General features: G+C 39.5%; 1 protein-coding gene across 1 annotated transcript; it reads right to left on the bottom strand.

The window, feature by feature from the left end:
* Positions 1 to 13120: 13120 nt before the first annotated feature.
* Positions 13121 to 16002, bottom strand: LOC143890803 (Pentatricopeptide repeat (PPR) superfamily protein). Its single transcript, XM_077395482.1, has 2 exons — positions 15065 to 16002; positions 13121 to 14754 (listed from the first exon to the last, which is right to left on the bottom strand). Exons 1-2 carry the CDS (start codon positions 15650 to 15652, stop codon positions 13507 to 13509), a joined length of 1836 nt encoding a protein of 611 aa, XP_077251597.1. The 5' UTR covers positions 15653 to 16002; the 3' UTR covers positions 13121 to 13506.
* Between the last annotated feature and the right edge of the window lie 1562 nt (positions 16003 to 17564).

The following is a 17564-nucleotide window of genomic DNA, read 5'->3' as shown; positions in this document are numbered from 1 at the left end:
TGCCATTCTCAAGATGTATTCATTGTTATCACAATGATACGGGCTGAAAGCATTTGAAATTATTTTAGAAAAGTATTTGGCATGCACTTTGCTTTACAAATTTTAAGTGGAATTGAAGAATGTTGTCATCATTGAGGAATGTTCAATTTAGGCTACGGATTAATTGAGAGTGATATCAATTGGACAAATTCAAAAAAAAAAATTTCTTTTCTTCCCACTCTTTCCTTATAATGAATAGAGATCCCTTTTGTTGGCCCTGTGGGAAATGCTATTAGTGCAAACAAGGTTTGTTCTGTATGATGTTGTAACTTACTAATGTTAATTCATTCTTAAATGATGTTACCATAGCCATGTATATGCACTATGCACCCACACTTGCATCACGCTGACTTGTTCTTATTGTGTCTGAGTGAGTTTATGAGGATCAGAGCTTTATGACCACAATATATCCCATGTCAATTTACTTATATGATCTTTATCTTGAGTGGTAGAAATCATATAGGATTATAAAGATTTATTGGAAATTTTTAATGTCTCACAATCTCACCTCTCACCAGTTCACATGATTCACCAGTTCACATGGTTCAGTGATATATAATTCCATTTAAAAGGGAGTTATGCATACAGAGCTCTTTGATTTAGTTTGGTTAAGGTCACCTGTAAGCAATACACTAATTGGTCTCAGAGAGGTCATGTGCATGGGTTATTGACATAGTTTGATGAGGTTGCACGTGCATAATGCTCTTTGTGATAGGCTTGAGTTAAATGACCATTTGCACACAGTGCATTAGAGCTACATGTGTTAGATGAGAGTAAAACACATGGGAATTTAACTCAAATCAGTGTATAAATAGTGTCATTTCCATCTGAAGGGATCAATGCAAAACACTGAATTTCTTAGAGAGGAGTTGGATGTGTGGCTTAGAGATTTTCTTCTTTTCAGATGCACAAATTTTAGATGTCTGGAAGTCTCTCTTAAAATATCAGGTTATTATCTAATAATTTCCTCTTCTTATATTTGATCTTTTCATTTACGTTTAAGTAATTAGAAGAATTGTGGTGGTATTTTGTTTACAACTATTTCATCCCTAGCCAAATATTTGTCATAAGATAGACTGACAAGGATCATACTATATATCTATTTGCTTGGACTTTAGGAACTTTTAAGAGCTTGAATTTGGATGTGTTCTCATGATACATTCATTCATTCTCTCCTTCGTAAAGACTTGCCTAGTCTTCTATATATGTACTTTAAACATTAATACCCTCTTCTTTCCCTTTCTTTAGAAAGAGCCCTGCTTAGACCTTTAGACACTCTTAGACATTGGTAACCCTTATTCATTCCAAGGGCGATGAAGGCGTTAGCCCAAGCCCATCATTAGGGGACTTGCTCAGTCTAAGTAGCATTCCCCTCTTTTGTTTAAAAGACTTGCTTAGTCTTTTAGATGTACATTCCTTAAATCTTAGGTTCCCATTCATTGCGAGGGCAACGAAAGAGATATCTTGAGCCTGCTCTTTAGGGAGACAAGCTATGTCCCGTGCGGAAAAGTCAAACCTTTTAGGGAGACAGGCTATGTCTCAGTAAAGTAGTTTATCCTGAGAAGACTAACTCAGTCTCATGCTAAAGCATTACCTTCTTTAGGTTAAAGACCGACTTGGTCTGTTAGGTACCGTACCCTTATGTCATTGCAGGGGCAGTGATAAGGTTACTTGGAGCCCATCTCTGTGTTTAGGAGACTTACCCAGTCTCACTAGCACCCTTCTTTATCTCTTCTTCTTTTATGAGACTAGCCTAGTCTCATTAGCACTCCCCTCTTAGGGTTGTGCGCTAGGAGTAAGTTTTTTTCTATTAGCATAGGAGTCTGTCCTTAGCTAGAAAGTCAATCATTCTTTCGGGAGTCAGTCTTACATCATAGGGGTTAGGATTCTTTCCAACCTCTCATCAAATCATGTGATTTTTATCCACTCTTGCAAGGTATAGGATGCTGTCCAACCCTTGCAGAGTCGTGATTCTGTCTTTTTTCCCCGCAAAGCATAGGATGCTGTCCAACCTTTGCGGGATATCAGGAGTCTGTCATACTCTTATGATGATAGGAATTTGTCCTCTTGAGTCAAAAACAACAATAACATTTCAAAAACCAAAAATCTTGAGTCATTAGGAGAGTAGCTAGGAAAATCTGTTTTCGAACTACGTTGGCTTGATCCCTTTCCACGGGGTACGTAATGCAGCTTGGGATCCACATCCCAAGTCCAGCCAAACCTTTAAAAAAAATAAAAATTTCAAATCTTCAAAAAAAAATACAAAGCTTCTTTAAAACCTTTTTAAAAAGATCTTCCTCAAGAGTTAGGAGCCTGTCCTAGATATTTGGGGTGTCTTAGAGTTAGGAGTCTGTCTTGATTTGTATTGATATGGTGTGTCCTGTCGTGTGAGTGTCCCTAGAGTTAGGAGGCCTCGAGTTGATCGGTTAGACATTTAGTCGAACCGATGGCTAGACTAGGAAGCATATAGTCAGCCCATGATTTTCTTTAGGATGCACAGCCTAGTTACACATAGGATGTAGGGCCCACCTGTATTAGGTTAAGGCTAATCAACTTGCATTAGTTAGGGCATATAGAGAGTCCTGAAAATTACAATTCACCTGAACTTAAGCAATCGTACAAAAAGCTTTAAAAATCAGTCGTGTCTAGTGGATCGAGTCTAGGATAGCGGTTCTAGATGGTTAGGCATCATAGTTAGAATAGGTCATTGAACTACGTTGACTTCGATTCTTCCCGAGGCCGGGATACGTAGAGCAGCTGGGATGGACGGCCATCTTGGTCCGAGTCAAGTCCTGCATTAGAGTTTTAGGATTCATCTTGTCCAGTCATATATAGAGTTGATTTGTGTTGTATGTTTTGCTGTGTTTTCTTATTTTCATGTACAGATCCTATACCTTTAGCTGTAGCATGCATGTGTTTGCACACCAGAACTTAGACACCAATTAGGTATGACACTCATAACGTAGTAATTCTTAGGCGACACTACTTTCATTTATTTTGTGTGTGCTTATTAATCATCTCCGAGACATGCATGATTAGATAGTCGTCTTCTCGGAGATATTCGTTCCCATTTCACATGACTTTCGCTCAAAACTCTTCAAAATCAATAATAAATGGCATAAGAGACCAGGTGCTTGCACTTGGGCGGACGAGGTACTCTTCGGACCTTCCAAATTCGTAACCAGGCACGAACCTTATTTTATATCTCTGGTTATCCGTTGCAACAGAGCATAGTATGGGATCCTTGGCCCACTTCCTTGGATGGCGACTCTTCTTTGTTTAAGGTACGCCTCGAATCTGGGCTAGTCCCCGAATCGAGAGATATCTCACCTTTTATCGCCACTCATGCTGTGAGGGGCACTTCTTTCAAGAGTTCCTTGGTAGAGCTCTCCATTCACGTGGATAATCCAGAGACTTAGCGTGGGGCCCGTTCCCCGCCTCTCTCTCGGATCGGGGTCCACACCGAGTAGGGCATTAAGGAGGCTTCCTCATTTTTTTCTTTTGGGTGAAAACCCTAGCCACAAAAACAACGGGAGGGGGCTTCTTCATTTTTCTTCTCCCAACAGGGAGCCCCATTTTGCAGCTACGAGAGAGAGAGAGAGAGAGAGAGAGAGAGAGAGAGGGGTGAGTCTTCGGCCATTTTTTCCGGGCAACCCCACCGGATTCAAACCTTCTTCTCCGGCCATCACCCCATCTTCTTCCCCATTCTACTTCCATCCCAAACCCACTTAATTTCTCTCCTATTAGCAGCCATTAAAACCCCTCCATCAGTCCTTGCCACCATCAAATCCGGCAAACACCTCCAAGCCCAAATCCATTGATTCTGGCAATCTTGCCGGAATCCAATCGATGGCCATTGAATTCGGCCTTCCATCACCTAGCTTCTTCTACCACTCTTCTTCCATTCAAACCCTCTTCATTTATCCTTTTAATTTCAAGTTATTGAAACCCAAATCCTAACATTTTCAACCATCACCACCATCATCTCCCCTCTACAACCATCTCTAACCCCTACTCCCATTGCAGCCACAACTAAACCCTCTTAACTCCATCGTTGCTACCTTCTTCATTCCCCAATCCATCCACCCTTTTCACCCAAATCAGCCACCATCAAAACCCATTTCATTCCTCATTATTTTAAGCTCTCATCTCCATTCCTACCATCAATTTCACTCAAAACCTTATCCCCTTTTCCATTTCTAACCACCACCTCTAGCAAACCCACTTCATTTCTCTTCTCGGCCACCATTGGAGCCCATCACTTTCACCAAACCCATTTCATTTTTCTCCATCTTCATCTCATCACCCACCATCATCACCATCAGCCACCACAACCCTCATTTTCTTCCTCCATTCTACTCCATCCCTACCTCTACCACGATCATATTCATAGCTCTCAACCCCCTTTTCCGGCAAGCTCTTGTAGCTATTTTCTTCCGTCAATGTCGAGATCTGACCATAGCTAATCCGATCTCCGGCAATTTTGAGGATTCCATCGACATGAGTTGAATTTCAATCATTTTACAGGTAATTTCCCTTTTCTTGCCTCTTATGTCATTGGTAGATTTCACTGATTTTATCTTGTTTTCTTCTTAGATTGCATGAATTAGGCCCATATTACTAACCTATTCTTTGGATTCCTAGTGGGAATGATAGTAGACATGAAATTTTTTATTGGATTATCTATATTCCTCATCTGGGTGCCCTGTGAGATTAATTGGTTTTGCTAATTGGTCACTTGTAATTGTTATCAGTTTTAAACTTTCATTCCCCCCCCCCCCCATAATTTTGGGTCTGTTCAAAGCATATTGAGAGCAAAATGTTCCAAGATTTCCTTTTAACACCCAAGTTGTTTACAGACATGAGTATGTGGGGTGGCTGAATCACTAAAATACTTGAAGAATTAGGTGCCACCAATCAGAGGAAGAAAGTGGGCTTGGCTATTATCAAGACATAGTAATGCCTGTACCAGTGTCTTCATAAACTGATGCTGACACTACTGTGTCTTTATAATGGCATAAATCCTGTGATTTCACTACTTAATTAGTTAAGTTGTGGGGCTCTCAGAGAAAGCTAGCATAAGCTTCATTATTCGTTGATGATGGTACTGTTTGTCTTGTGCTATTGAAATTATTTTGTTTTGGTGTTATGAACACAATGAGAATCATATGAAAAATTCAGCGTTGTTGATAGCATAGTATAGTGTGAATTGACAAAAAATGATTCGATTTCTTTTCATTATCTTTTCTCAGCAATTACATCGATGTTTCCTCAGTCACTTTGTCTTCCATATGCCCAGTTTGCATTCCTAGACAGGTAGGATTATTGCATTGCTTTCCCATATTGTTTCACTTACCCTCTGTTCATTTCTTCTGGTGGGAAGTGATGTTCACATTTCTGAATGTTTTCAATGGTATCCATCCAGTGCATTTCCTTGGGTTAGATGGCTGCTCATATTCAAACTTGATTCAATTTTAGTAAGATGTGTACTGTTGTTGAAATGTAGTGCATGTAGTAATACCATTGTTAAAATGCAGTAGTACAAGCATCAGGTTGGCACGTTTCTCATAATTAGATTCACAAATGTTGTTTACTATTCCTACCCTTAGTGGACTAGGTCATGGCCTTAGTTTGGAGGCTCGAGATGACTTAGGTGACTCTTTCAATGGTCAAAGACAATGAGGGCTGATACTTGTACCGCTAAATTCCGACAGGGGTGTTATTAATGGCACTATATTCCATCAATGGTATGATATTCTAGCATGAGCACAGTGATCAAGGCCTAATTCCTCATTTCCACCTTTCTAAGTTCAACTCTGATTAGTCTTCAATTTTTAGAGTTTGGCATTTGAAAAGGGGTCAGGAATGTAATGTGTTTGTTCTCTAAGTTCGGTTCTCAGAAAGAGACAAAGATGGGGTCTTATGCTCAGTTATAGTTTCTCTTTGTTTCTCTTTTGGTTCTCAAGCATATATTTGAATGGCCAAAGAGGGGCTTGGTTTCCAATTTTAGTCTAGCCTTAATTCCGCAGTCCCTTGTTTGTTTATTCGAACTAAACTAACGAAAGGCTGGACATTTAGTCTCTTTCTTTCTGTGATTTTTGGTCTTGGATTCATACATTGAGCAATTTAGATAGTTTTTTTTATTTTTTTTTATTTTTACTTCTTGGGTCCCTTACTGTCTTTGGGATTCTCATCGAGATTCGGGTTGGATACCAACATTTGATATCTGCCTTTATTTTTTCCGATTTCCTCTCGTTAGGCGATGATGGAATATTTCTTGAGCCACCCCTTTACCCTTCATGTCCCTTTTCCCATCTCATCATTTCTTACAGGGCTTAGGGGTTTCTTTCTCTTTGAGGTCATCCTTTCTTACAGGGTTAGGGGTTCCCTTTTCTTTGAGATCGCTACTTATAGGGTTTAAGAGTTCCTTCACTTCCGGGTTCGTTCTCTTCACGTTCCTCGTGATCCTTTTCGTGCTTCGGGATTCAATTGATTTTGGGAACACACATTTTTCGGATTTTAGGCGACGACGGACGGAAACCTCCTGAGCCCCCCCCTCCCCCCCCTATATAGTTTTTTCCCCCTCTTTTGTTTAGTAGGCTTGCCCAGCCTCTTAGATGTTTTTAATCAATTTTTTTTAAAACCCTTATCATCGCAAGGGCAATGAAAGAGCTATCTAGAGCCCTTCTTAGGAGACAAGCCGTGTCTCATTTATCCTAGTGGTCATCATCCTTTTGAGGAGACAGGCTTTGTCTATTTTGTTTTACTCGTCACATCTTTTTAGGGAGACATGCTTTGTCTCACTAGATGGTCATTCTTTTTAGGGAGACTCGCTTAGTCTCATCATTCTCATTTAGGGAGACTCGCCCAGTCTCATTCTCTTATCGTTTCTTCTCTTTTAGGAGACAGGCTATGTCTCATTGATCCTAATGGCTATTTTCATTTGAGAGACAGACCTTGTCTTATCTACACATTCTTTCAGAGAAGAGCAGTGCAAGACTTAGTTCTTCTCCTTTCTCTTAGGGTCTAACTCAGTCTTCTTAGGTTTTCACACATTCTTGGGATTCCTTCCATTTTATCATCTATTTGAGACACCAATTTGCTCGTTTAAGACAACCCTTGGGCTAAAAGGGTTCCATCTTTTCATCTGACACTTCTCCAGGCAATGGATCACAGGAGTGTTCTTCTCCTTCTGATTGTCTTCTTGTTTCCCATTTGGCTAGAACGGAGAATCCTGTAAAAATCTCAGAAATTCAATACTAAAAAATACTTGGAAATTTTTGAAAATTCAAAAACACCAGAAATTCAAAACCCAAAAGCATGAAAACATCTGAAAAGTCGAGTCTTAGGAGCGTACTAGGAAGTTATGTTTTCGAACTACGTTGGCTTGATCCCTTTCCACAGAGTACGTAGGCAGCTTGGGATTCTTATCTCAAGTTCAGTCAAACTTTTCAAAATAAACATTTCAAACCTTTCAAAAACACAAAAAATTCTTCAAAACCTTTTCAAAAAGATCATCCTCGAGAGTTAGAAGTCTGTCTTAAAAGTTTGGGGTGTCTTAGAGTTAGGAGTCTGTCCTGGATATGTTGATGCTTTGTGTGTCTTGTCGTGTGAGTGTCCCTAGAGTTAAGAGGCCTCGAGTCGTTATCGGTTAGATATTTAGTCGAGCCGATGACTAGACTAGGAAACACTTAGTTAGCTCATTATTTTCCTGATGACATACAGCCTAGTTACACATAGGATGTAGGAACCACCTGCATTAACTTAAGGCTAACTAATTTGCATTAGTTAGGGCATATAGGGAGTCCTAAAAAGTTACAATTCACTTGAACTTAAGCAATCGTGCAAAAAGCTTTAAAAACTAGTAGGGTCTAGTTGATCGAGTATATGATAGCGGTCTTAAATAGTTAGGCATCATAGTTTTGAATAGGTCACCGAACTAAGTCGACTCTGATTCTTCCCGAGGCCCGGATACGTAGAGCATCCGGGACGGATGGCCATCTTGGTCCGAGTCAAGTATCACATTAGAGTCTAGGGTTTGTCGTGTCAAGTCGTGTGTGGAGTCAAGTTGTGATGTGTATTTTGTTGTATTTTCTTACTTTCATGTACAGACCTTATACCTTTAGTTGTAGCATGCATGTGGTTTGCCCATCAGAACATAGCCACCAATTAGGCATAACACTCATAACTTAGCTATTCTTAGGTGGCATTCCTTTCATTTCTTTTGTGTGATTATTATCCATCTCCGAGACATGCATGATTAGATAGATGTCTTCTCGGAGATATGTGTTCCCATTTCACATAATTTTTGCCCAAACTATTCAAAATCAATAAATAAATGGCATAAGAGACCAGGTGCTTGCACTTGGGCGGATGAGGTGCTCTTCGGACCTTCCAAATTCGTAACCAGGCACGAAACATTTGTATCTCTAATTATCCATTGCAACAGAGCATAGTATGGGATCCAGGGCCGACTTCCTTGGATGGCGACTCTTCTTTGTTTAAGGTACGTCTCGAATCCGGGCTAGTCCCCGAATCAAGAGGTATCTCACTTTACATCGTCACTCATGCTGTGAGAGGCACCTTTTTTAGAGTTCCTCGGTAGAGCTCTCCTTCACGTGGAGGATCTAGAGACTTTCTAGGGGCTCGTCCCCCACCTCTCTCGGATCGGGGTCCACAACGGGCTGAAGATGCAGGCAGGCAGAGATCTTTTGGAACACATCATGATGTTCAACGGGCTTGTGGATCAGCTCCACAAGGTTGACGAAAAGCTGAAGAAAGAAGATAAGGCCCTATTACTTCTTACTTCACTTCCTAGTGACGACTTTATTGTATGGTAAGGATACGATAAAGCTGGAGGAAGTCACGGCGTCGCTTTTATCGAATAAGATGCAGAAGAAACATGTTCTTGGTGTAAGTGAAGAACAAGGGTTGGTTGTTCATGGTAGGAATCAAAGAGGAAGGTCGTCAGACAGGGGATCAGGAAAAGGCAGGTCAAGATCCAGGGTCGGCGAAAAGGGCTTGCATTGTTACCGTTGCAAGGAATATGGTCATATCAAGCGAGATTGTCCAAAGCGAGCTGACAAGGCGGACAATGGTGCTATGAATACTGTGGTGCCGGTAACAGATGAACATAGCGAAATGTTTGGAGACGTTCTCACATTCTCCACATGTAATCACACTTCTCCTCATGATGAGTGAATTTTAGATTCAGGGTGCTCTGTTCATGTATGCTCCAGGAGGGAATATTTTGATACGTTCCAGGAGACAGGGGGTGTAGTATCCTTGGGTGACGGGTCTACTTGTGACGTCACGGGAGTTGGAACGGTGAAGATCAAAATGTTTGATGGAGTGGTTCGTACTTTGGGTGGTGTGGCATATGTCCCAAAGATACGGAAGAATCTAGTATCTCTTGGCCGATTGGACTCCAAGGGTTGCAGGTTTTCAGCTGTAGGTGGAGCCATGAAAATCACACGCGGTTGTATGGTTCTAGTGAAAGGAGAGGAGTGTGGCGGATTATATCGTCTGGTCAAGGACACGGTGACTAGTGTTCCTAGGATCTTGATGGCTAGTTGGAAACAAGGTAAAGGTGTGCGCACATGTAGGGTCTCTTTCGCAGTTGGTGCGGAGATAGGTTTCTAAGTTACAAACGATGGTGAGAGGATGACAGTAACTGCGTTGGGGACGATAGATCAAGATCCCTCTCCAAGGTTGACTAGATGAGCCAACGGATTGGCAGCTACACATGTGCATTGGCCGTGTTGATCGAATCGGGAAGAGTCAGAACCAGGATGATTCGATGGGTGTGTAGCTGGTACTTCGTAAGGCCAATGGTGGTTTGCGACGATAGCTGACCGGTGGCGACATCAACGGAAAATCTTCAAGTGGTTGGGAAATAAGCCAAGGTGGAGATTGTTGGAAAAGTTGCCTTATTTCCCACCCTTCCTTTCTTGGGTGGGAAGTCATGAAATAGAAACCTTTGTTTTAGGTTTTAGATAACCTATGTGTAATAAGTGCAGCAAGAGAGGTGTTTTCTCTTGTGGTGGAAAATGCAAGAGGAGATTGGGGGTGTGTCGGTTGCCCTAAGGAGAGTGAGAAAAAGAAAGAGAAAGGGAGAAGAAGTTTTTCTCTTCTCAAGTTTCTTCTCGGGTTTTTCTTTTGGGTTCTTTTTCGGATTTATCTCTCGAGTTATCTCTTGTGTACAGTCTTGGATTTGAGAAGCAAGGAAAGGGTTGCGGGTTTGGGGGTTTGGGTTTTAATCCATTGTAATCCTTGCATTTTGTTTTTCTCATAGTGGAAGATCGTGTTTCTTGCACGTGGAGTAGGCTTGGCCGAACCATGTAAATCTTGGTGTTCATCTTGGCTTGTTGATTATTTTACTATTTGTGCACAATCGGATCGGATTTGCCCTACGGATTTTCTCAACATGGTGCCTAACACACGCTCTGTCATTGCGGTGTGTGAGAAAAATTAGAATGGCGGAAAATGATGAGAGAGAGAATGGCTTAAAATGATGTATTTTAGCAAAATGTGATGATAAAACATTTTCATATACATCCAAAATTCTAAAATACTTGTCAATACATGACATCAAAATCTAAAATCTAAACTAATGCCCGTGGCTCATTCATTTCTCATTCTATTTTAGTAATTAATTATATCAAAAATTAAAACATTTTAAGACATGAATATGTAGACTTTTCACATGGACAAAAGGGTCTATTCATCACTTGAGACAAAGTAAACAGACCCTATTTTTATAGTTCTACATCCAACACTAGATCGTAGTTTAACAGATCTTATATTTCACCCAAGACCTCACATTGAGTTTCAAAAAAACTTTTTTTACTCTATCTGAATGAAATTTACGCACAAGAAGAGAGAGAAAATGAGAAACATAAAAGAAAAGAGCAAAAGAAAATTAGAAAACAAATCTTGAAGAAAGAGATACATGTCAACTCTTCTTTTTTTCAAAAGGGTTTTGAAAAATGAATAAAATGAAGTTTTATTTTCAAAATTTTTGAAGCTTTATTGAGAAAAATCAATAATACATTTTTGAAATAAATGGAAATAAAAAAGTTTATTTTGAAAAAAAATACTCAAATATTTGCTAGCGATATCTCTCGGTAGTGTAGGCCATAAAACTCAAATCTTACATAGAAGTATTGACAACATCTTTAAATACAATTACTAACTCTTCTATGTAATTGTAATCTCTTATATCCTATTGCTAGAGCAACAACCGATATTGTTCCTATGTTGGTAATAAGAAAAATAAGAAAAATCTAGTGATATAAGATATAAGAGAGTACCGTCTTAGAAAATGTTGTTCAAAGTTATGGTTTTAAATTTTAGTTTTGGTACCGGTTTCGGACCCCACTAGATTATAAAAACATTATTTTATTCGATACCAAACTTCGGTACCGAAACCAAAATAATGTTCGATTTAGGTGGGGTGTCGTGTCAGCAAATCAGAATTAAAACAAGTTTCGTTACCGGTACCGGTTTCATGGTGAAACAATAAAAACATTATTTTATTCGATACCAAATTTCGGTCATTTCGGTCGAAATTTTGGTAAAATATTAAATTAATTAAAAAACAAGTTTTTGGGTGAAATTTCGGAATTTCGGACGAAATTTCGGAAAAAATGAAATTTTGATGGAAATTTCGGATGAAATAAAATACCGTTTCAGGTGTGACATTTTGGTGTCGGTTCCGACCGAAACCCGAAATTTGAGATTTCGGTCGAAATTTAAAACCATGTTCAAAGTACATATGCTTTACAATACTATGTGTAGGTACAACATAAGAGAAGGTTAGAGAAAAATGAAAACATGTGTCAAAATTCATAGATCTAATCGCATTTCACACTACTATCATTCTGACAGGATTGGAGTGGGTGTATATACAACATGTTTCTAACCAAAACAGTGTAAGATTCTGTCAGGATTGGAGTGGGTGCATATACAGCATGTTTCTAATCGCATTTCACACTCAGATAACAAGATGTGTAAGATCTTTTATCTCTCTTCCCACTATCCCTCAGTATTAGATGCTGACAAGTGAAATTTAAGGAGTGGTGAGATTATAAGTAAAATCGGGTGATAGACTGATTTTCTAATACTTAATATCTAATTTATAAAGGGATTTGCTAGCGTCCATCGCAAAAGCAATTTCGGGGATGGCTAGCACACGGGCTCAATTTTCAGCAGATTTTGTCTTTAGTCACGAGGTGGCTGCTCCCACATGCAACAGGCCATCTGCAAAATGCCTTCTGCGATGGACACTACCAAATCCCAATTATAAAAAAGATGCCACCGGGAACATAAAATATAAGTGTCAACTGTAGTTATCCTAAAAGAATTGCATGGAGAAGGTCATAGACTGATAGTAGCAAAAGCTATTGGAATTTTTATTTTATACATAGGAAGAATCCATTTTGTTATTAATAAAGTTGGGGAGGAAACAAGAGTGACTAAAAGAAAAGAAATCAATTAGTTATTCATCATAGTTTCATTTGATTAAAAGGCCAGAGTCAGGAGATACATAATAATGTTTCAATGCGAGTCAAAAAATGGCCAAAACAAATCCTAATCAACTCAGCAGGACACTGTTGGGTACGTAGCTGATGAGGCTGAGTACTTGGTTGATGCGGTCATAATTCAGGAGTATCTAAGAAGTATTGATTGAATCTGATGCTCAGAGACGCTGAACAAAAAAAAAATTGTTTATTTTCCGCTATACGTATTTATCATTAAGGCCGTATAACGAATACATAATAACAATAAGATTTAATCCTAAACATTTATTGATACCCATGACATGGTTGATTACTAATGAAAAGAAATAACCAAAAAAAAAAAAAACAATAAGGAGTTCATTTTCTAAACCCTCAATACAAATAAGGCTGCGTATATTTTGACCAAAATTATTATTAATAATATTCAATCAAGATTGATCTATAAGGAGTTCAATTTCTATATTCATCAATATAAACACGACTTCATATATTTTGACCAAAAAAGTTCTTAATCATATGAACTCAAGATTGATCTACATGAGATAAACGAGCTTGGATCATCAGCAAATATTAATCTCTTGATTGAAGTGGATTAACAATTACAATGATGAGTAATTCTAGCTTGATTCTATAGAATTTTCAAGCTATGTTATGAAGATATGAGAGGTGATTTTGTGCTCTCTTCTTTGTATAATATTGAATCAAACAATGCAATAATCTGCAACAGGAAAAGATAGGAAAACTACCGAAACAAATTCTCCCTCGATACATTCCTCAAAAAATATGATTCGTGCTGATTCTTCCCCACCCAATATCCAAAAAATCTTGGTGGATTTGCCACATGAAATTCAGCACAATTTTATAAAGAAATACCCCATTTGTTTGTTTCTCGAGAAGAGATGAGAAACATGCTTGATATCATTTGATTGAATATTTCCCTCCAACATCACCAAAAATCACCACAAGAACATCTCCCACCCTTGAAATGGTGAAATCTATTTGCATCTCTTACAACTATCTCCCTCCCCACAATGCTACAAATCAACTTCAAGACAGTATGACAGTCTCCGCACACACGAAGGTTCTTCACAACTCGAATTGACGTCCCAGGAACGGCCTTAAGAAGCCCAAGTGCAACAGCCAGCCTCTCACTGTGCAAAAACAGCTGTTCTTCCTTCTCTACCTGTTGTAGATCATGTAAAACAAAGCTCGTATCAGGAACATAGCCTCTAACCTTCATCTCCTTACCCAATTCCTCTAGCAACCCAAGAATCTCATCTTTCATCGGATGCAACACTTCCCCAGCGCAAAACATGTGGCTTTCCTTCCCTAGCTCGACCCAACTGTACCCGGGTTCTTTTCTAACTGCCAACTCTGTCATCAACTTCCTCACCTTAGACACATGATCCCACATACCAGCACCAGCATAAGTATTAGACAACAATATATAAGTTGATGAATCTCGCGGCTTTAAACCCACTAGATGATTAGCAATTCGAATCCCCATTTCAGTACTCCGGTGCTGCCTACAAGCACTTAGCAAAGCTCCCCAAGTAGCTTCATCAGGCTCGAATGGCATTGTTCTGATGAGATTCTCGGCCTCGGCGAGAAGCCCGGATCTGCTAAAAAGATCCAACAAACATGTGTAATGTTGCAAAGATGGATTGATCTTGTAATCTTGAATCATCGAATTAAAAAAGCAACGACCTTCATTAACCAAGCCCGCGTGGCTACAAGCGTAAACTAAGCCAACAAATGTAACCTCATTTGGTTTTAATCCTGCGAAAACCATCTGATCAAACAAAGAAAATGCTTCTTCAGCTCTACCATGCTGAGCCGCACCGACAATCATGGTCGTCCAAGAAACGACATCTCTTTGAGGCATTTCGTCAAACAGAGCTTTTGCTGATACGATGTCACTACATTTCGCATACATGTCAACTAGTGAGTTACTGATAAACATACTTGATACAAATCCAAGAAGCATAACAAGGCAATGAAGCTGCTTTCCCAGTTCTAAAGCTGCCAAGTTAGAAGCCGCCCCAACAACAGTAGAAAGAACAAAAGGATCCTTAATTGGGATCATTTCCCTCCGCATTTCCACAAACAGTTTTAACGAATTAATGGCATCCCCGCTCTGAACAAACCCAGATATCAAAGCTGTCCACGAGAACAAATCCTTTACCGGCATTACCTGTTGAAGTATAAATGATTAAATAACACTAATCTCTAATAGCTTAAGCTTTTGGAGTAATTGGTTGTTTCACACGGTATCCTAGGTATTGTCTCACAGCATGTCCTGGGTTCAAAACTTAACTCCTTGATAATAAAAATCCACGTGTACAGCCATCCCAAAAGAGGGGCCACATGTGCCACGTGTACGGTCAACCCAAAAAAAAAAAGAAGAGGGGCCACACTTGAGGGGGAATGTTGAAGTCTAAAAGATTAAATAACACCATCTCTAATAGCTTAAGCTTTTGGAATAATCACTTGTTTTACATTACCCGAAAGAGTTCCATGGCATTGGAACTCCGGCCATTGCGGGCATACCCAGAAACCATCGCCGTCCAACATACAGAATTCCTCTGAGTAATTGAGTCGAACACCCGGCGCGCATCATCAGGTGAGCGGCATTTCGAGTACAAATCAACGAGAGCTGATTTCACAACATCGTCCTCCGAGAAAGGAGAACATTCGAAACGGGCGTGGACTTGTCTGCCTTGCTTAATGGCTGTTGAGTTTGTGCAGGCTTTGACGAGGGTGGCAAAGATGTAATTATCGGGTTGGATTTGGTCGAGGCTAATCATGTTGGGAAAGATTGCTAGTGTTTTGTGGGCTTGGTTAGTTTCAGTATGGGCAGTGAGAATGGAGGCCCATGAGACTGCGTCTCGTTGGGGCATTTCATCGAACAGTTGGAGTGCGTCTCGGAGGAGTTTGCATTTACCGTACATGTGAATGAGGTTGTTGGGGAGGGGAGCGGATTTTTGGAACCCGGATTTGATGATTTGGGCATGGAGTTGTTTGCCATGGGAAGGGTTTTGGTGTTTAGCTGAGGCTTGGAGAAGAGCGAGGAGGTGATGGTGGAGGGGCATTCCTTGCCCAAAAAAGCCATTAACTTGGGCTACTGACTGTTTTAGTTCAGTACATTATCATGTGTCTAGAGGAAATGATATGAGTGAGATTTTATATGGTGCTAGTGCCTATAGTCCAGCAGCATTTTTTCAAGAGTATTGAACGGCTTACACCGTAGGATGATCCCAACCGTTAATTTGATGGGATACAACATAAATAGATTGTGCCTAAAAACCCAAAGGATGGTCCGAACCCTCCAATCTATAGAGGTTTCCTAGTTGGATCAGAGGGTTATGATCATCTTATGGAGGTGATTTTATGGGCGCAACCTATTTACGCTGTGGTTCATCAGATGGACGGTTTAGATCATCCTATTGTAAGCTGTATATTACTTTTGGAAAAATAGTGGACTATACATGCTTAGGCCATATAAAATATCTGATATCAGCAGTACCCTTCTTGGAATACACCTATGGTGTTATGAACCCGAATCAGTTCGCAATAGGATTAGTCTTCTTAAAAGGAAGATCAGCCTCTCAACCCACTTCAAGGAAGGACCCGAAATCAATGGAATTTAATGAGTGTTTATATAGAACACTCAAAGGGATTAACATAAAAAGAGATACAGATAAATATAGTAACTTTTAAATCAAGATTATCTTAATCTAAATTGGTATCTTAATTTATATTAACTAGTAAATCTATCAGATAATCCGATCTTATTCTCACACCCATACCAAACAACTAGAAAGAAAATTCCAAAAAATATTAAAAAAAAAAACCAAACTAATTTATTCCACTCTAAGTGTGACTCATCTAATTTCTGGCCAAATTTTGATGAGAGCAGTTTTATCGGATGATCTAGACCCTTGAACGGTTAGGATCATCCTCTATGAATGGTTTAGATAGCCAATAAAATGGGTCTGGCTGTTAGGTAATCACCCTAATTATTTCCATGTCAAGCTTCCACATGATTTGAATTCAAAATCCGGCTTTCATTAGTCCAGGACCTTTGAAAAAAATAGAACCTAGTGTTGTAGGGTCACTTCTTTGTAGCCCAATTTCCAGTAATAGTTCTCGGTCAGCTCCCTAACCTGACCTTTTCTACCCAAGTTTCCATTCTTTAAGCCACAAACATTTGCTATAAGCTTTGGCATTTGCAAATGAATCCATGAATTGATGAATTTCGACCTTGAGGGTCTGCAAACTAAATGTCATATGCTTTCTAATATCTCAAACTCGCAATCTTAGAGGCGTCAATGGACCTCCGCAGGTCCGAGGGATCCTAACATTAATAGACAGGATTTGGACACAAAGTTGGATCCGAACTGTGTCCATTGGATCCATGTCAAAAAGATCAAAATTATTTTGAATCGTGACCCAGGCACAATCACAAAATCAGATAGAAAATCCTAGATCCTTTACTTTTTCCTCCTCCCACTGCCAATATATGTTTTGGATTTTTAGAATTGATTGTGAGTCCAAAACTGATTATTGAACTCAAAATTAAACATAAATGTGAGTAAATGTGAGCCCGATAATCAGTTTTGGACTCATTCTCAAAATTCAAAACAAATAGGACCTTAATTTTGAGTCCTATATGCAGTTTTGGAGTCACAATCGATTCTAAAATCCAGAACAAACCGCGTTTATGTGACCTTTTTTTAGTTGGTTTGGTAGGTATTATGTGACCTTATTCCTTAATTGTAAAACACTTTGAGGGTGCTGCATTGTTAAATAAAGGAATGGATTTATCATTTTCCTATTTAATGTTGAGAGAGAGAGAGAGAGAGAGAGAGAGAGAGCATCATGGATGAATATGGATTCATGGCAGTGGGATGGCCCCTTCCACCTTAGTATCATCAATACTTATTATTGATAGGCCCTTAGGCCCCATTTAGGCTAAGGGTGTGAAGTGCAGTGAGCCCAAGG

The sequence above is a fragment of the Tasmannia lanceolata genome, unplaced genomic scaffold (assembly GCF_043159265.1).
Source record: "Tasmannia lanceolata isolate RefF3 unplaced genomic scaffold, GAP_Taslan_0.1 ptg000013l, whole genome shotgun sequence".
NCBI classification, from domain to species: Eukaryota; Viridiplantae; Streptophyta; class Magnoliopsida; order Canellales; family Winteraceae; genus Tasmannia; species Tasmannia lanceolata.
Note: the sequence above shows the minus strand (reverse complement) of the source record. Positions and strands in the feature narration are given on the sequence as shown.

Bases quoted from the DNA above. Each gene is read 5' to 3' on its own strand.
- LOC143890803 (XM_077395482.1), bottom strand. From the start codon at position 15,652: ATGCCCCTCCACCATCACCTCCTCGCTCTTCTCCAAGCCTCAGCTAAA. The intron at 14,755-15,064 runs GTAATGTAAAAC...ATACTTCAACAG, and splicing joins ATGCCATGGAACTCTTTCGG to GTAATGCCGGTAAAGGATTT.